The sequence below is a fragment of the Pipra filicauda genome, unplaced genomic scaffold (assembly GCF_003945595.2).
Source record: "Pipra filicauda isolate LSUMZ 115617 unplaced genomic scaffold, ASM394559v2 scaffold2_size9829703_pilon, whole genome shotgun sequence".
Lineage (NCBI taxonomy): Eukaryota > Metazoa > Chordata > Aves > Passeriformes > Pipridae > Pipra > Pipra filicauda.
In genome coordinates, this window is record NW_024104421.1 from 6,756,732 (window position 1) to 6,777,919 (window position 21,188).

General features: G+C 39.4%; 1 protein-coding gene across 6 annotated transcripts in view; it reads right to left on the minus strand.

The window, feature by feature from the left end:
* Positions 1-21,188, minus strand: part of DGKI (diacylglycerol kinase iota) — a 205,421-nt gene that overhangs the window by 74,534 nt on the left and 109,699 nt on the right. For all 6 annotated transcript variants that reach the window (XM_027743775.2, XM_027743776.2, XM_027743778.2 and 3 more), the window contains 8 exons: positions 18,185-18,298; positions 17,489-17,626; positions 16,249-16,327; positions 12,169-12,224; positions 11,296-11,358; positions 10,990-11,063; positions 9,466-9,577; positions 6,783-6,982 (listed from right to left, as the gene is read on the minus strand). In XM_027743775.2, the coding sequence (XP_027599576.1) occupies positions 6,783-6,982; positions 9,466-9,577; positions 10,990-11,063; positions 11,296-11,358; positions 12,169-12,224; positions 16,249-16,327; positions 17,489-17,626; positions 18,185-18,298 (836 nt within the window). The remainder of the gene's footprint in view (positions 1-6,782; positions 6,983-9,465; positions 9,578-10,989; positions 11,064-11,295; positions 11,359-12,168; positions 12,225-16,248; positions 16,328-17,488; positions 17,627-18,184; positions 18,299-21,188) is intronic.

A 21,188-nucleotide genomic window follows, 5' to 3' on the forward strand; every position in this document is an offset into this window, starting at 1 on the left:
AGAGAGAGAAATGAACCCAAGAGAAAGAGGTGATGCACTACAATTGCTCACCAGCCAGCCCATCCCTGACCAGCAGTCAGATCCCTTCAGATTAACTCCCCCAGTTAAATCCTAATTGTCATTTGTCCCGTGAGGATGTAAATAAAGATTGGGGTCAACTGAAACATTCTGTTCATTCATGCTGATCACTTATAACACTTTCATTTAAACACAAACCTAAATATGAATATTTATAGACTGGGCATGACCTTCTATGATGTGGAATATCCCTCTGGTCGGTTTGAGTCAGCTGGCCTGGTCATGCTCCCTCCCACCTTTCTGTGCAGCTCCTCACTAGCAGAGCATGGGATACTGAAAAGTCCTTTACTTGGGGTAAACACTATTTAGCAACAGTCAAAACATTATTCTCATCCTAAATCCAAAAAGCTGCTCTGTACCAGCTACTAGGGAGAAACTTAGCTCTATCCCAGCCAAAACCTGGACATAAGTGTCATGCTAGATAAGCCAGGTTAGCCCAACTGTACTAAATCCTTTTGCACTTTCTTACCTCACAGTTAACTTCATCAAATGCTTGAGCACTTTGGTCTGTAAGGGCTAGACCTACACAGTCACTTAAACACATGCTGAAGTTCCAGATGGAATCCCAGTACTTGCTTTTCTTTTCCTGCATGCTAGATGTTGTTCTCTCACACTTTACCCTTCCAAGCACAATGGATTCTCCAACAGTAATAATCCCATTAGACAGAATCATAGAATATTTGAGGTTGGAAGGGACCTTAAAGATCAATTATTTCCAACCCCCTTGCCATGGGCAGGGACACCTTTCACCAGATGACGTTGCTCAGAGCTCCATCTAACCTGGCCTTGAACATTTCCTGGGATGGCACATCCACAATTACTCTGGGCAACCTGTTCCAGTGCCTCAGAACTCTCACAATAAAGAATTTCTTCCTCATATCTAACCTAAACCTACTCTCTCTCACTTTGAAACCAACCCACCTTGTTCTGTCTCTACATGCTCTTATAAATAGTCCCTCTCCATCCTTCTTGTAGGCTTCTTTCAAGTACTGGAAAGATGCAATTAGGTCACCCCCAAAGCCTTCTCTTCTTCAGGTTGAACAATCCCATTTCTCTCAGCCTTTCCTCATAGGAGAGGTGCACTGTCCCTCTACTCATTTTGTGGCCCTCCTCTGGACTCATTCCAACAGGTCAGTGTCATTCCTGTGCTGGGGACCCCAGAGTGCAGAATCCACCCCCTCATCCTTCTGGCCACGCTGTTTTTGATGCAGCCCAGGATGCAGTTGGCTTTCTGGGCTGCCAGAGCACGTTTCCAGCTCATATCCAGAAACCCACATGCTAAATAGGAAAAACTGATGAAGAAAAGATGAGACTCAATTCCCTATAAAGCATGTAATGAAAAAGAAGGAAGATACATATAAGCATTTTCATCCTCAATTATGCATTTGGAGAACAGCTCATGCTCTAACACTTCCTCCCTTACACCTTGTCTCCTACTGTTCTTTATTAGACTCTCATCCTATACACAGCATTCATGTTCAACCTGAGAAAGTAGATTCTTTTTGGCATTTGGATCTCTAAAAGCAAAAATATTATTTCCGATTACCCTTTTGCTGTTCACACAGGTTTTATATGTATACTGTGCTGCAACCATTACCCTGTAAACTCTATTAAAGGAGTTGTATTTACCAATGTAGTGATATGTCTATTTTCATTTATACAGATTTTGTAATTAAAAAAATAATCACAGTCTACCCACGTGCTTATTCCACTTGTAAAAGGACTATAGGAGCGATGCAAGTCAATTATGTTTTATTTTTAAATGGTAATTTTTTTCAGTGTTCCTTTACATCAACCACACAACACAAATGTGCATCTCCTCATTTCTGAATATCCAGCTGGAAAATGCAGGTCTTTACCTTCCTTTTAAAAGACCCTCAATTAAAAATACAACATTTGTATTTCCTTATGCACCTTGTATAAACATTTGCAAAGGATCACACTACACTTCTACTGTCTCTCCAACAAAGACCATATATACCTAATAATTTTGGCTGCTCAAATTCTCATGCATCGCCCGCTGCAGAAATCCTGAGATTTATCTAAGACAGGCTATATCCACCTCCAGGTCTCAGCAGAATCTGCCCTGCTGTTCAGTACTAGCAGGAACTCAGATTCATTCTATGTTGTTCAGCACAGAAACAAAAGAATATTTGAATCTCAAAGCCATCATAAGTCAAAGCAAATTTCCCTGATACCTCATAGGTTCTTATTTTAATTTGCCAGACACATTAATTGGCAGTCACAATGCAGCAGTATGTTTCATCTATTTTTACAGATTTTAAGACATAGTACATCTTTGACTTCCAAATTAATTTGGGGCTCACAAGTCTCTCTCTCTCCCTGCTTTATCCTGACAGCTGATATCAAATGAGACATTCAGATGAAGAGTACCAAAATTTGGAGGTCATTTTCCAAGGGATATCCCTCAGCCTGGAGACAATACCTGTTCTCCCAGACCCCCAGCTTAATGTTCTGTGTAAGCAATAAGGGTTATCTCAACTTTTTTCTAGAGGTTTGTTTAGATACTGAATTGGTGAGACACAGTTGGGTTTATTACGTTGTGCTCCTCAGCAGAGTACAGCAAATATGATCCCGGGACAAGGCACACCAAACTGGAAATCTTTCCTTGTTTACAAAATAACAATGAGGAACTTGCAGTTTTCTGAAATTTCACAGGACCACAGCATGGTTGAAGCTGGAAGAGACCTCTGGAGGTCATCTGATGAAACCCATGCTCAAGCAGGGCCACCAAGAGCAGGCTGCCCATGACCACGTCCAGGCAGGCTTTGCATACCTCTAAGGATGGAGATTCCACAACCTTTCTTGGCAATCTGTGCCAGTGCTCTGTCAACCTTACAGTAAAAAGCATTTTTCCTCATGTTCACAGAAAACCTCCAGTGTTGGATGGAAAAGCTCTCAACTCAACTGTTTCCAGGGATGGTGCCTGGCACTTAACTTCAGACCTGCCTGTTGCTATGGATTTCTGGTGAGTTGGACTAATGGCTGAACCCGGTCACCATCACCAGACACGTCCTGCTCACCTTACTTGGGTACTGTGGAACTGTGCCCTTGCTGGCAAGATCCTGTGCCTGTCATGCTGTCACCTGAGCTCCCTCTTCTTCCCATTTGTCACTGGATTTTAGTGCCCCATCTCCTGGCTGAATGACACAGGGTAACAACAAAAAACTATGGAACTTTAAAATAGAAAAAAGCCGGATACTCACACAGTGAAGGAATCAGGGGGAGCCGAGACTCTCCTCAGGTCAGCAGACTGCACTTTATGGATACTATAAGGCAGCAGGAAATGAGTGGCCAGGAGAAAAACAGCACAGTGTGGACAGACAAGAAAAAAGGCAGGGAAGAGACAGAGAGAGAGAAAGAGGAGTCGAACAGAAGAAAGAAAGAGAAAGACATACAACATTTAAACAGAAACAAAAGGAATGTGTCACATAAAAGTTGAATGAAGAGACATGCAGAGCTCTGAGTTCACACTAGAAGGCCAAGAGCAACAGAAGACATGCAAATGGAGAAAATCACTGCTACGTGGCACACGGGAGCCTTCCAAAGACACGAGTGAGGAGGACCAACAACAAGCTAGGCACATGACTATACAAGAAAGATGAAGGGCCCCAGAATTTCTTCCACAGGCATTGAAAAATTTCAAGGCAACAGCCTTTGGAAGCAGGTCCAGAAATGCAAACAAACATCAAAGCCGAGATCTGAATGGATGGAATTGCCTCCAAAAGTTGACCATCTTCAGTTACTGTTTAAGATAAAGAAATACCCTTACTGAAGATTTTGTATCCACAAGGATAAATTGTTTTTTCCATTCTTCTTTCACGTACCTTAGGGAAACACGCATTTTACATATAGTGACTCTCAATATTAACTCTCCTTTAGTGTTTACACTCAAATGGTCCCTTTCTTTCTCTCAAATGTGTGGAACATATTTTATCTATAAGCTCTTCCCTCTCCTTTCTCTTCCATTATGCAGGATATTCTTCCTCAACCTAAACTAAAAGTCAGTGAAAACAAAATACCATGCTTTGAGATTCAGAAAGTATTAATTCAGAAAATTATTTCTAGAAAAACTGAACCACAGTTTCTCTTCCTATTCCCTACAATTTTTGGTATAGCTCACAAGTACCAATCACAGCCTTGGCTTGATCACAGAAAACCAAGCTACATCTTGTCTCTTTCACATGCTACCATGATTAACGGTGGAGACCAGGAATGAGAACTTAGCTAGCAAGATTTTTAGGGAAACTCTTTTAAGTTTTTAAGAAAAAAACCCAAACCTCCAGAACAAAAGAGAATAGGATAAAAAAAAAAGTGTAAGACTTCTTCAAATTAAGTCTTTCTCTACTTATGACACTAGTCTAACTAAACTCCAAAGAGCATTCCCACTGCTCTTCTTAACTATCAATAATATCAAAGCTGGCAATAATAGTAACTCTGCATTATTGCAACCCAAGATAATTTTCTAATTGCTTTCCTGGCAAGGAGCTCAAGAACAGCTGTCTAACAATTAGGGATAGCTCTAGACCCACTTACTTATCTCACACATCTAACATTCAAATGATAGTCATAAAAGAACAGGCTACCATGTTCAATCAAATATGTCTTTCTGGGAGATTTCAATGGAACAAAGAGAAGTATCCCAGATATCAAGTTAAAAAACATATTTAATTGAAAATTTTCTCTCTTGAGCAATACTGCAAATCAGCATCATTTTGTATGAACTTCTTACAACACCGATACGCTTCCTAGACTTTAACCTTTAGCATTTTATTTACTTTTTATCATGTCAAGAGATTCAATTCCTCTCTCCTTCCCCTTCAACACTTGAGAGCAAAATACATATGCAAACATATACAGATACAGATGTAAATATATACACACACATCATTTCTGATATGTGAATCTGAGACTAGAGTTCCTGACAAACCATGTGTATTTTCCCAAGACACAGGCCTGCAGAAAAATACCTCAGCCAAATCAAAGGACTCTGACAGCCATTTAGTGTACAGTAGTACATTTAAATCAAGCTAAACCACAAAGAATATCCCTTTGACAACTAGCATATACCACAAATCTGTATTTCCTTACCATAGCTGAAATTCAGGTCCCAAAATCCAAACCTAACTGTGCTAATTAGCAGATCAAAACAGCACGAATTTTCTTTTTACATTTGCATTAGTCTCCCTCAGTGCAGAAAAAGATGCCCCAGGACTGCCCTCTGCTCAATTCTACCTTTCACAAGTGATCAAAGAGGGGTGGTTGGGTGAAATCGGGCACTGCTGCCCACAGGCAAGATTCTGCTGTTCTTCACTGCTTAAGAAAGATGAGTATACCTCACGTATTTTGCAGGCAAATAGAAGTTGCACCTTAGAGAGATGGGCTTCTACTGAAACTTAAAGCATTAGTCTCAGTAAGGGAGCAGAGTGCTAAATTGAATAGGAGCATGTTGAAGGTAACCAGGGAGCCTTTGATTACGTGAACAGATTGACAACCAGGGGACGACAAACAACTCTACAGGACAGAAGTCAAAGTTTGAAGTAAAGCAGCATCTTCCACTAGATACACAACTGAAAGAGAGAGGCTACTTTTAAGATACCTGAAAAGGTGTGCCTCAGACCTTGTCTTTTTTTTCAAGTTATATGAGTTAGTCTAGTGAAAAGTATTACACCTCTCCATAAAACTTGCCTCACCACTACAACTGTAACAGCAAAATTCCACACCCACCTCCTCAGACAAATTAAGGCCTCACTGCATAGCTGTCCAAATTAAATGTGGATCCTTGATAACTTTAGGCCTTTAGCTCAGTGTCTTTGTATACAGGTCAGACTGCTTTGCTTCACCTTTTGTATAATTGATGAAAAACAGCAAAGGCACTTACAATGTCACTCATTATAGCAGCAGTAAAGACCTACACAAGAAGTACAATAATAACCTCTACAAAATAATCTAAATTATTTTTTTGGATGGTCATTTTCACAGGTCAAAATTTGAATATTTAGGTTTCTTTTATTAAAGATTTGTCTGCAGTGCTTATGAATAACTTTTAATCACTAAAAGAATGTTAGTTCTGTGCTTTCCTCTTCACATATCCCTCATTTCCAGTTTTCTTAGCCTTTCTCTATTTATCTTTACAATGCTCATTTCTCATTTGGGTTTCTATAGTGAAGAAGGGTTCCTACAAAGTACAAACAGTCCTTCTTGGACCTTCAGGTCTTTCTCCATAAACAGTGCCAGGCAGCATGGTCCCACAACAGAGACTGCAAAATATCCTCAGTAATTCTTGATTCTGGTAATTTCTTACAGGGTCTACAATGAAGCTTAAAAAGCAGATCAATAAAGTTGAGAAAATAAATCAAAATAACTTCAAGAGCAATGGCATACATATGCAGAACTGTCAGAAGCCAAGAGGTACAACGCTGAGCCTGCACAAACCTCTCTAAATAAATAACAGAAAGGCACAGCACCAGTCTAAAAGCAAGACAGAAGGTAACCCAGAAGATAAAGAGTAAAAGAAAGTCAGGTAAGTATTTACAATAGAGTGAAAAGGAAGTTCAGAAGATGTGATTTTTTTTTAATTTATTTTTCAAATGCTCTGCAAGTCCAGTACATGCAAAATCCATCACCAAATATGCTGCCCCAAACGGGCTCCTGCCATTAGGACATGCATGTATCCAACTCACTCATTCAGCAAAGGCATAGATGTTCTCCTCTTGCTCTTCTGCACCATGTTGGCTTGGTTCCTTAAGGAGATCCGAATGAGTGAGGGGGCCAATCGACACGGTTCTCCATCCACTTGCATGGGGATAGACTTGTACGTTAAAAGTGTCACCTCACGGCACTGGTGCAACCTCTCTCCATGACCACCCACCTGGAGAGCAGCCTGGAAGAAAATAAACAAACAAACAAAACCCAAATAAAAACCAAGAAGGAAAGAGAGAGAAAAGACACCTCATAACAGATAGCTCAGGCAGTTAACAAATCCAAAATGCAGCTTTGATGGTAGCATCCATTATACAGCGCTCCATGCCTAAGATATGCTACAAGAGCACAATGACTCGCCCAAAAATTGCAAAGCAGAAATTGAAATTTCATAAAGAAAAATGGTGGGCAACAAGCAGATATCTAAACACATGCACTGCCTGTCTCATCACCTATATGTGCACACACACCTATATGTGCACACACGCGCATGCACAAATGAATATTTGCGTTCATTCTTTCATTCTTAAAGGTTTCAATTTGTTTTGGTTGGTTTGTTTTTACACTAACAGTAATGCTAATAATTATTTGCTTTTTAAAACAACAACCCTAATTAGAGACATTTGTGATACAGAAAAATTATTTTCCCTTCCTGAACAGAATAGTCCTTAATATGAATTAGATCAATTTAAAATCCTTATTCTGAAAGCTTACACAGCAAGTCAACCTCAACATTAGACAGGCTGAAAAGAGCAAGTAGAAGGACCTTTTTAAAAATAATTAAATACCATGTTTAAGAATTCATTTCAAAGAAATTAGGCAAGGAAGACAATGAGCAGATTCTTCAAGTTCTGGGAAGATATATTTGGGCAGAAATGTATTTTTTAACGGTATGACTACTATGAGACTATTAATTCTCATCTATCAGATGCATAAAAAAAATCTTATATTAATGCAGTACTAACAGAGAACAGCCTAAACACAAGTCAAGACCCTAACCCTGCTCTGTGCACTTAATATTATGGATCAACTGAAATTATGATCAATAATATAATAATAGTTCTTATAAAGCAATTCTCTCCCTTGTTTTCACAGACCTTCTTAGGTATGAGCAAGCACATCTGAGAGATATACAGAGCAAGCCAGGATTATACCAATACAGTCTAGGATTACAGAGGTTCCTCAGCATCACAACCAAAGTAAAACTGTAGACCCTAGGCTTCCTTTAAAGAGAAACAGCAGCTCAAAGAGCCCCACTTCTCAAATTAAGCCCCAGCTGAAATTGTTGGTAGCTTCTGAGATCACTCTAGCCGCTTTGACTGGCTAGAGTCACATTAATGGCAAACCCAAAAGCTCTTCCAGCTGAAAACTGCCAGTTGCTACATGCTAAATAGAATTTGACAGCATTTTCAAAAACATGCCCTAAATTCTTCAGGTTTACTCCACAAGATCTATTAGGTTAACAAACAAAATTTTTCTTATTTGTGGGTTATTTCCCTAATCCACTTGACCCATCAAAAAAACGAAGGCCAAAAAAGAATCCTTAACCCAGACAGACTTTTAGAGAAATGATTGTTGATCAAGACTGCCTTTTACTTTTGCTTACTTTGAATATTACATTTGCCAGGATTTCTCTCTGAGGAAGCAAACACCATTGTCGTGGGTATTCACTGAAAGTGATATGCACTGGGGGCAGATCACACAAAAAGTGTGTGAGTTTAGTGAAAACCTAGTTTTAACCTCATTCACACAAGACATAGCAGAAACAAAGGCCTAAAGTTATGGACTTAAGTGTGATTTATAAAAGCCTGCCAGGAAGCCCAGATATGGGCCTTCTGCTGGCCACACCAAGTTCAAGCTGCAGTGCCCTAGGTAGACTAGTGCTAGCACAGGGTTAACTACCAACTCTCTGACTGCATTTAATCAGCTTCTGACGAGATTATGTCACTGTATCACTGTTTTTGACCACTGTGATAAGCAGGACATCAGGGTATTGGACAGTGAGATTGCTTTTGTGGTAACTGTTTTGGTTCACTTTAAAGACAGCATTGACAGAAAGTGCATTGACAAATTTAAATTGTTGGCTGAATTTCCTTTCCCTAGCGAATAAAAAGGAGAGATATTCATGCCAGAAATCTTAATAAGTTTTCCACAGCTATTAGTGAAGTTTCACAGGACTTTTAGTGGGCATTTGGAAACTGTATGGGCATATAATTTTATATAATAGTTCATATTTATTTCCAACAGCCAGTTATTTTAAAAAAAAGGATTTTTATGCTGTGGATTGAAATACACAAAAGTTAAAAGGAAAAAGTAGTATTTATTTCATCATAGAACATTCCCACAGTAAAATCATGTCTGCATGCTGCTCTTATTATAGTGTTGTTACTGTAATAATCTTGCCATTCAGGTTGGTAGTATTGCACATGCAAATTAGCCCTATGTTGCAAAGAATACACTTTTATTATTAAATAACACCTCTTTTATGAGAAAACTATAGCTTGACTCTGTCGTTTAACAGCAGCGCAGGCTTTGGCCTTGGCTGACTACGTGGAAACACGCTTGTCTTTGGTAACAAGTACAGTTTTGTGCTCTGTCGTGCTGCCCAGAGTTCACCCAGTCTGGTAGCTCCTGCAGGCAGGGGAGCACCTGCAATGCACTCACCAGAGAGGCCATGGTGAACCCAATGACCTCAATGTAGCCATCGTCGTGGCGCTGGGGCTCAAAGTCTCTGTGATCTCCAGGGTTTCCCCAGGGCATTGTGCCAGCACAGTACCTACAGAAAGAAGTTTGGAAAGCAAGTTTGAGAAAGCAGTTGGCCCTGGGGGTCCTGACTAGTAGCCTATTAGCCTGTTCTGCTTCTTTCCAAGCTGATACAACACCCACAGATATATCCACCATAATCATTATCAGGTTCCTCTGTGAGAGGAAAAGGGGGAAACACCAGGAAATAGGTAACAGAGCAGCAGCACTTTGTTCTCCCTATTTGCTTTGATTCCTGCAGGTGACCTGTTGAGACATAAAGCTGTTTTGCCCCTATACTAGGCAGGCATGGGGCTGCAGCAGCAACTCCAGCCTTGGAGCTCCATTTCCTCTCTCCCTGCTAGCTCAGCAGTTCTAACAGCACAAGGAATGCCAAACATTGCATAGCTAGAGGTAGCAGGGAGAATAAGAAGCAGGACAGATACAGCTGTAATATCTGCCTTTTCTACCATTAAAGAACGGATGTAGAAGTGATCTGAGAGTGACAGAAGGGGAAACTTTGGAGAGGTGACACCAAGTAGAAGCTTGCAATGAAGGCAGCGCAGGACTCAAAAGATCGAGTGCTTGGGACTGCATGCGGAGCAAAGTGGTAGCTTGTCTAAAGCAGTGGTCTCCAAAGTGGGGTGCACACACCACAGGGTGTATGCAAGAAAAATCCACAGCCGACAAGACAATTAGAGTGTGTGAAGAAAAGAATTGCTTTTACTTTTAATAAATAAGAAAACAAATATTAAAGTAAGTTTGTTTCATTTTTATGATATCCTTTCTTAATTTATTATTTATGTTTGCTTAATATTGTGTGTAATATTAGTATAGTGGTACATGTATATAATTTAGAAATAAATATACATACTTACATATTGGGGTGGTTATCAAAAGATTTTTACTGATAGGGTTGCACAATCAAAATAAGTTTAGAGACTACTGTTCTAGAAAGCAGGAGATTGACAACTTTTAAGAATACAGTTGTATTTTTATTAGTTGACACCTTGTAACATGTTAAAAACCAGCACTTCTTTCAACAGTTTGGTGTTCTTCTACTGGAAAAATATTGATCCTTCCCTCCACTTCTGCCCTCTCCTCCCTCCTTCCTTTCACACTTTGATTCTAATTAAGCAAAAGACTAGACATTCGTGTCTTTCCTTACTATTTTGTTTGCAGGTTAGGTGCACAACTTTTGAAAGTGAGTCTGTTAAGCATTTCTACTGCATCAGGATATTCAACTTTTTGAAGGATGGTTTTGCTGCACTCTGATGCCATTCTGTATTGCTAATTAACAGTATTATAAGCACCTAACTCTCAACAAGGTAGCCCAGAGGCAATATGCTTCCAGCACATTCACCCAGTCTAGGATAACCGGCAGATCTCTTTTAAAAATTATTATTATTTTTGTTTTATAACTTCAAGCATTTGTCTTGAGCTTACCTGGGTATGTTTAAAAACACTATACACTGGAACTTCAGCTCCTGGATCTTTGGAGTCAGGTCTGTACCATCACACTACAAAGCCAAAGTGACAGAGCACAGAGAAATTGCTGAATGGAGCCACAGACAAGAGAAGTGTTGCTGCTTTGTAACAACTTTCCCAAGACTTTCCTTGGAATGTGTTGCAAATGTCATGCTCAAAACTGAAAAGTAACAGAGCCATTAAACTCTCACCTCACGCTCTCTCCAACCTCCCACACCCACCCCCTTCCCACAAAACTATGACACTGTGATTTCCTATACTTACCACAACTTTAACATGCTTGGATAAATCTCTTGAGCTTCTTTGCAGAAAGTCTGTAAAGGCTGCCTGCAACAGAAAAAAGTGCAGGAATTGTCAGCAGCAATTCCTCTCTTTTCTTATCCCAGCACATTACCAAAATGCCATTCTTTCGTCAAACTTATTCTCATAGAAGATGTGATTATTTTCTTTCTTTAATTATGGTACTTCTCCCTTTCAGAGGTTAACTGAAAAAAGTCCTTGGGCATCCAAGGATTTAAGTGCAAATTCTTGCTTGTTTCCATGTTTAAGGCACATGGGCACAGTGGGAGTCATCATCCAGAAATACATTATATGCCATATATTATCAAACTAGTGTTTCTCTCTTAATTACTTTAGAATAAAGTGTTGTCCATGTACCTCCTGAATGCAGAATTGGTTAATTCTACTTGCATATTCACACATGAAAATTAATCACTCCAGATACCTGATCTGTGCTCTCTACTCCCCATGACCCTACATCCAAGACTGTTCCTCAAAGCTACAAAGATACAGGCCAAAACTTTGGGAATTCCTCTAGGAAAGTCACTATCCATGCGCTTCCCAAACCCTGAAAGAAGAGGAGCAATTTCTTGAGAAGCTTATGAGCCAGAAGCAGGGGGACCAAGATATGATCAGTACTGTGTCCAAAGGAGTGGCATTTCTCTCACCTGCTCAGCTCTGTATAACACCTGTACTTCAGGTACTTTCCAACAGACACCTGTGTGCGTGCACTTGGAATTGCAATGGGCAAAATGAAGTGGCCTGAGCTCCTGATGTGAGAAAGTGGGGGGGAAAATACTTAAACGAACATTCAAGGAACTAAGCTAGCATCGTTCTGTAAGACAAATCATAACTCACCCCTGCATAAAACATTTTATTTCTAAACCGGCTGTTGAATTTCTCTGGATTTGCTTCTGTGAAAGGATAAAAAAGAAAAATATGAACACCCTAACAAAACAGACTTCATTATACCTTCACATTCCCTGCCAGCACTATAGTGCTTTTAGCACATATCACTCAGTGAAAATATTAACATAAATACATTTTTCCTGTGTGACTGTCCCCCATCTGTTCCTTTATCTGCTATCAGATTTCAAACACTGATATTGAATTCATTCCCTTTCCTGCAGAGAGTGAAAATAGAAGGAAACAAAAGCAAAGAGGTAACAAGAATTCAGTTAATTTAACACCTCTCAGACTACTCATCTTATGATCCCTCAGTACGATTTGAGACTTCTGTTTTCACCAATGCAGAAAAAAATTCCAAGAATTATTAGAAATTTATGAAACACTAAGCCATGTTTTTAAGCAGGAGTAAAGCATTAGTTAATTACAAGATGAAACAAACACTTAAATTCTGATGTTAAAGAGCTACTGAGGAACAGACATTTCTACCCAAATATTCCTGCAAGTTAAAAAAATAGTGGTTACTCTAAAACCTATTCAGAAAACCATTTCATTTTTATTAGATTCCACGTGATGGAGAATTTTAAGTCTAGTAGTAATGCACATCGAATGGTTAATTACTCTCACTGTTAAAGTAAATGTGGGGGATTCCTCTCTTGAAATTTTCATTCTTCAACTGCCAACTGCTAAATCTTATTATACTTCTCTGTCAGATTAAAGAGCCCTCAACTATCAGATATCTTCTCCTTGAGTAAATACTTACAGGCAGTGATTAAATTGCCTCTTAACCTTCTTTTGAATAACCTAAATGGAGTTCCTTTAATCTCCCGTTATAAGGCACTTTTCCCAGAATACAGGTCATTCTCCTTGGGAACTGCTTTCCTAGTCTGTGGCATCAAGAGATTTCAGAAGCAGACCTTCTGGCACTGTATTCAGTGTTAGTATCAACTGTCCACCCTTGCTCAGTGATTCTCTAGTGAAAACATCCAACTACCAAGACTGTCCTTCTGGCTAAAGCATCACACTGGTGCGAACACATTCAAATTACTTCTCAAATGACCACTTAAAACAATACTTCTAGTTCTCTTTGAAGTCACTACATGTCACAATATAAGGCTCCATTTTGTAAGAATGAGCTGCTTGAAGTTTCTGATTTGACTGCTTGCTCAGTTACTTTATCATCCTTCTTTTGTGTCACAGGTGAGTCAAACTCAGTCAGGGGCCCTTCTACTTCAAACAATTAATTTAACTGCATAAGTAAATCTCATCCCACTTACTGAGCTCACAGCTCTTTGCAGAAGGTCTCAACACCCCGTGCCAAGCACCGGAAGGTTTCTAAAGGCTTAGTGCCTGTTCTGCAGGTTCTTTGATGTGACTATCCCTGATGGCTCCAGACAGCAGCCACCAGAGCACTGGATCTTACATGGATCTTAAGACAAATGCTCACCATAACCAAAGTCCTAGTTTAGAATGGAAAAGGAGCTTTTTTTGAGGACAGGGACTCAGCAGGCCCTCAACGTACTGCTCCTACTTCTGACATCCCAGATGAGCATGGGTAGGGAGGAAGGACACTTTCTGTGATATAGAGACTAAAGTTGATTAGAGTGCAACTTTGATTGTAGAAGTAAATAACAGACTGCAGATCCAAGGCTCACTACATCCTCATCATTCTCAAACTATCAAGGGAGTAGAGAATGGAATGTGTTAGATTCTGTGTGTGTGCAGTGCGGGGGGGGCTTCCTGCAAATGAACAGTCCTTCAGAGCCAGGGATCAAGGGATCAAAACAGCATGTCAGTAGGGATAAAGCAAATTGCATCTTCTGTGCTCTAGCAAAGCATAAGGATGGCAATGGAATAGCTAACCAGAACACTTCCTGAAGATGCAGAGCTAAGTACATGAGACTTGGATCCAACCCTCAAGCAATCTGATTAGTCACAAGAAAAGTATAGAGGTTGCCATGGAAAAGGCCACATTCATGTACAAGTTCCTCTGAGACATTGCAATCACTACTTATGCTAAATATAACAGCTGACCAACCTCTGTTGCATAAAGTGCCCTGCTAGGCTGAGAGTTCGTATCAATTTATCTTATTTTGGTTTGCAGGCATGGTGTTCGTTTGTTTTAATAGTATATGTGATTACAACAGCTCCACATAAGCAACTACACACAGCCCAAGTTTAGTTGGGTTCAATAGCCCAAGTGCTGCAGCTGTGAAAGTGCTTTACACTTTGCTACTGTTGCTAAGAATTTCTCTGGGCTGTCATCATTTGTAAAAGAGATTGGAATTTGCTTTGCACTGCTTATTTCACAGAACCATAGAATACTTCGGGTTGGAAGTGAACTTTGAAGGACATCTAGTCCAACTACCCTGCAATGAACAGAGACATCTTCAACTGGATCAAGTTGCTTGGAGCCTTTTCAATCCAACCTGACGTTGAGTGTTTCCAGGAATGGGGCATTCATCACCTCTCTGGGCAACCTGTGCCAGTGTTTTATCATCATCATTGTTAAAAACTTCTTCCTTATATCTAGTCTAAATTTACTCTCTTTTTTGTTTAAAACCATTACCCCTTGTCCTATTGCAACAGGCCCCGGTAAAAATCTGGCTCCATCTTTCTTATAAGCTCCCTTCAGGTATTGAAAGGCTGCAATAAAGTTTCCAGGGAACCTTCTCTCCTCCAGGCAGAGCCAGCCCAATTCCATATGAAAAACAATACAACCCACACACCAGCAACATCTCCAAGGCTATAAGCTTCCCTCTCCTAAAAATACATAGGATTCACTTTGTATATTTTAGCATTTGAGAAGATAAGGTAGCCACCAACAGTAAAGACTTGGGCTACAAAAAGCTCTCCTGGCCACACATACACGCAGCTTGCTCTGCCAAGTATTTTTTCACTCATGTAAATTTTTAAAACACTGGCATGTCTGGAATAACATTCATTCTTTATAGGGCTCCATAACTTCATTATTAAATAATGCCTCCATTAAATGAGAAAGTAGACATGCACTTAATCTATACTGTATATTCACAGTCACATTAGCAATGCATAGTGATATGCACTCATAAAAAAAATGCATACAGCTGTCATCATTTCATTCCTGTGCCCTTTTGTGGCCCCTCATTATTATTCCTAAAGCTTGAAGCAGTCTTAAACATTATAAAATATGCATTAGCTCATTCCATCATCTATCCTGCTCTTTATTTAGCCTGGCATTAGAGTGCTGTCTTTTCATCTTGAAATGACACACTGATAGTATGACAGTGAAGATAAGGGAGGTTGTGTTTCAGAAAAAAATACCTGCATATGAAGCTGGAATGACCAAAAGCTGAACATAGAGAATTGAACCAGATTTGTTTCTACAAGCACTCCTGCCTAAACCATATAAATACAGCAGTTCACATCAGTCCAGAACCCAGCCAATTAAGCCACATTTCAACCTGTATGGGGTGGTAAAACTGCCACTGGCACAGGGACAGACAAGATGCTACAACTGCTCAATTCCTGACAGTTCTGTGGACATTAAAACCCTTTAACTTGCATAGAGACACTCTGGGTCTGTACCAAGTCCAGTGTCAATGTGCTGTACTCATCCATAGATAACAGCCCTCTAGCTTGAGAACACAATTATCCTCCTGCTACTTCCAGTCTTGCAGCTCCTCTCCTCCCTCCACCTCCACACTTGCAACTAACTTATTTTTCTTTCTCTCATTCTGACATTTCTGCATCATCATTAACTTCCTTTATGTCTGTACTTATCTCCTTTACAAGATCTAAAACCTCAAAAATTTTCCCTTTTAGTCCTTTTCCTCCAGTAAATGACAGTCTTCCTTGTACTTTTTTCACTTTTTAATTATAAAGTCCCTTGGAAACTCATATACATACAAGAAGAAAGTGATTGTATCTTGTGTTTTTATATTCCAGCTTTCCTTCTGAATTATAAGAACAGGATATCAAATCCAACTCCATTTCTAATTCATGAATTAACTGCCCATCCACAAGGCTAAGGAAATAAAATATCCCTATTACCTCTAGATTCATGGAACTCCAGCGTAACATGTGCATCAAATCCAAGGCTGAAGTAATTATTGAAGACATTGAGGGGAAGCTGTAATTAGATAATAAAAATAGAGATGTAAAAATAACATGAATTAAACATTTCTCAACACACCAGGGATTAACTACTTTAAAGCTGGCATGTCAGGAAAACCTCAGAAGAAAGTAGGACGTATCAGGAAAATGTAAGCAGAAGGTTGCTCTGAAGGTTAGTAATGGCTTGTGGAAGAGGATCAGATACAAGAACCCAAAGAACACAAACACATCTACAGTACTTTATAACCATATATGTATCCTTGTAAACACATCAAAGGGTTCTTTATGTTGTCATTGAGATTTCCCATAAGGCTTCACTACTTAATAGGTCACCAATACAAAGATTTTCATAATTGCTGGCTCCTCAAGCTCAGCATGGCAAATGAAATGCAAGCTGTGTCCTTCTCACTTCACATATAACCAGGACCAATGCAAGCCCCAGAGAAGAAGCCCTGATTCTACTGAGGGTGCATGAGGCAGGGAAGCACACATCTGGCCTCTTCATTGTTACACAGGCCCAGCAGGGCTGTACAAAGGCAACAGTACCATCCAACAGATAAGCTGGAAATTATAACTGAGAAGAGGAAAATGGTTCACAGAATCACGGGTTTTTTTATACTTGTAGCACTTTCAACATCTCCAGTCTAAATGGCATATTACTATATGATTCCCTCACAAAAGATTTTCCCACTCTTCAATTATCAAGATACACTAATGGAGATTATATGGAGACCCACACACAAAGAAGTTAAATACAAAAATACACTACACCTTGCTGTAAAGTAGCAAACAGCTGGTATCCATTAGCAAAATCCTAAGGAAGAAAATTTTACATCCTGTTTTTAGTTTTGTCTAATTTGGAAATGGATGGTAATCACAGGGTTGCTTCTCCTGCAACTAGAGAAAAACAACAATGACCTTTCTGATAAAATGCTAGGGTTTTTTTTCCAGGATTTAGTCCTTGACATAAATGTTCAATGCCTGGGAGTTACAAACAACAAATAAACGCATTACATTTCACACAACTCTGGAATCACTGACACATGAAAAGAACAAAAGGAGAGATGCAAATAGAAAATTAAAAATGTTTATGACTCCCCACCCATGCAGTTTATGGTGCAACCCAAAGGCATTCATAAGCATCCTATAGTTTCCGTGGGAAAAAGTAGGCTCTAACCTTACGTGCCCCATCCTCCAGCTCATCCTGGGGCAAATCAGGGTTGCGCTCAACCTGCAGATTCCAGCGGTCCAGCTGGACAATGGTCCCATCTTCTACATGGCAGAGGATCTTGGACACTGGCTCATCTGTGTAACCCTGACAGCAGAATGTGACCAGAGTATCAGCCACAGATGCTGAAAACAAATCAAGTCACTCACCAATTACCTGACAGACCTCCCTCCTTTCATACAGGCCTAAAACACCAGATCAAAGGTTCCTAAGACATTTGATAAATTTTGATGCATCAATAACAAGCTATTACTGAGGTGCACAAATGTAGGGCAGGCAAAATAAAGCCATAACGAGAGGCACTCAAAGTGTATTTGTGCTGCTTGGAATAACTCCAGTGCTGTAGTCAAGGATAAACAAAAAGAAATAAAGTTTAAACTATACTTAAATTAGAAGCCTGCATATCATCCTCATTACTCAGCCTGAAATCCCAGATATATGTAAATACACTTTTATTACAACTACATCAATAGTAATTCAAAATCCCAGACTGGAAATTGAATCAAGCCATTATGCCTAAAGTGAAGCAGACCTTGGACACAGCCCTGCCTGCTATTTTAGCCCAGAGGAAGGTCCACCACACACGACTAAATCCAAGCAGCAAGTTGAGAACCCCCACACAAGGGTGCCCCAGTCAGTCCTTACCCCACCCCAGTTGAGGGTGCGGGCAAGGTCATTCCCAGTGCCAAGCGGAAGGACAGCCACCGGAGGCGGGGGGCTGAGTTGCAGCTCATCAAGGATGGAGAGAATCCAGCCCACCTATAAAAAGGGAAATGCAGAGAACTGGTAGTCAGAAAGATTAAAAGGAAAAAGGCATATTTTGATCATATCATATTCCTATTCACAGCAAAGACCATGTAAAAGAAATGCAAAAGTGAACGAAGAAGAATAATTGACAATTCAAGATAATGTCTTTAAAATTACCATTATGCCAAAAGAAACTAAATCTTTGACAACAGTTATGAAAGAAAATGTGAGAGACGCATTAAAACTGCATGGTGTCTGAGAACTCGTCATGTCAAGCATTAACCTGCCCCCAAGTCTCCCATTTCCCAGACAAGAGACCTTAGTGCTGAATTATTTTACTCAGTACAAAATATCTATATCTATATAATATATAGATATATACACATATATATCAAATAAAAGACTAAAAGACTGGAATAAAAGACAGAGTTTAATGCTCAGGGTTAAAGGCCTTGGATTCTAAGCTATTAGTTATTTTACACAGCTATTTCTCTCTCCGGTCATTATTCTGGACTACATAAAACTTTCAACTAGAAATCTATCCGAAGGAACAAATTACTGTAAACTATTCTGTTTTCATTAAATGGTAATTTCCAAGGGGGAGAAAGAATTGTTACTAAAAATGTTACTAAAGATGTTACCAAACATTTTATGACTGATATTCTTGACACAAAATCAAAGAACTCTTTATTAAACTACTTCTCACTTTAAACTACTTCCACTTAAAAAAAAAAAAAAATAATAATTTGTGAAGAACCTGGGTTGCATTTTTAAATAAAGCATTAGTAAAAAATAAACAGAAGATTTTTTTTTTCCTCTCACAGTTTCCAAAAATGCCGTTTTTACTGGAAATGTGAGCTTTTAAATAAGACAGAAAACAGAAATCCTGACTGCAGCCGGACAAAATTTTTCTTCCCCCAACTAATATTATTGTGGTTTGAAATAGATTCTTAACCCAAACTGGGATTACACTGGAGCTTCACAAAAGGCACTCAGCATAACATGGGTACTGGCAACAATAGCTGGAATCTGAAGATCAGCAGAGAGGGTGGCCTGATAAATATAGCAACCACCATGCTATTCAGTATTCTAGGGTATTTCTTTCTCCAGGTCTCTTAACAGATAAATTTATTTTTGCACAAATGGCATTTATCAGACAGCTATTTATCATAACCAACTGTCCAATTATTAAAGCATTCATCTGGGATGTGATCTCATATTCAAATTCATCGTCTGACAACAGTTATCTCAGGCATTTACAGCTCTCATGACTTTGGATGTCACCAAAAGTATGTAGGTCTTTTAGAGGGATTTTCAGAGGTAAATAATCCCCTATCTTTGAAAATATCTATCCTTCAACATTGTTAAGAGGAGACAGAAAAAACAGTCCAAATAACTTCAGTGGGGCCAGGAAATCTTAAAGAGTCTTTTACCATTACCACTGACTTAATCCACACACCTGCACTTCAGCCTCTCACTGCTACAGATAACATTACAATACCTAGCACTTCTGTGAATGATTTTAAGTGATAAACAGAAACTTCAAATTACTAATTTATATGTACAACATTGCTATTAAACTTGAGGTCACTTCTAAACCCTGTACATTAGCTGTACAATCAAGGATGGCACAGACTATCGTTTCCCTGTAAACAGAAACCTCCTGACTGCTTTGAAAGGGAAGCTTTCCACCTCTGCCCTGGAAAGTAACAGCAAGTAGTTATGATGGAAAACTTACAATAAGTTCTGATTCAGCTCAATAATGCAAGGTAACATCTGGTCTCATTGCATATTCATTAAGTCCATTTGAGCCAGATTTCTCATTTCTAAATGTAATGGCTTTGGGAATAACTAGATATTAATTTGCTTCAAACTGAGCGGCAGCAAAAGTAATAGTGGAGTGCTGTTCATACTAATGAGAAGGTGCTGCCACCTCTCGCTTGCACTGTTCAGCAAAGGGAAAACAAAGGATGGTCCGACTCAATGTAGTTGCATTCTTTTCTATTTTAATACCCTCATGACAAATAGTTTTTTCCCCCGTGAAAACACTGGCTTCCTCAGATGGAAAAGAGAAAGAATTCCAGCAACTGACTGAATAACTTTTTTGCAGCTTATGTCTCCTGCTAAAGCAATGCCTTGCACATTTCTTAAGAAAAGTTCATAATTCAGTAATGTCTTAATTCCCCATGAACCAGCAAGACAGTAGTCTTATCACTAATTTTTTTTTCTTCACACTTCCAGGGGAAGCATTGGTATTAGTAACCCTACTGATGGGGTTTTAAAGGAACCCACAGAAGCTGAACAAAAAATTCCCCAAGAAATTCAAGCAGAGGTGAGCTAAGAGTGGGGTTACAGCTCACTACAAAATAAACCAACCACCTCTCCAAGCCCTAAACATCTACATATATCTATTCTGTCCAATCATTGCATCTTGCAAGGGGTAATGCATTTTCCTTACCATACCTACTGTTAAAATTACTATCAAATGCATTTTGGGGAACTGAGCCTACTAGAGATTAAAGGGCAGTTTTTCAACTGTATTTAAGCATTCAGTGGCACAGACTGGGATTTATAACATTCCTAATTACTGGAGAGAGAATGCAGTTGTAATAACTCCATTACCACTCATGGCCTCCGGACCCTAAACTGCAGAGTCTGTCTCCAACCGAAGGTGCCCAAATCCTTTAAAGATTTGAACCTATTCACTTATCCAAGAACACAGAAATTCTGTTGCAAAGAAAAATACTGAGCATGGATCTGCCGGATGCCAAGCTAATTGTACGACCAATGCAACATCCTTCCTCATAGAAGCTTCATAAAGAAAATGGGGAAACTAACTTTCTTTAGGCACAGAGAAGACACTACTTTACTGTACTCAGACATCATGGAGACAACAGCAGGA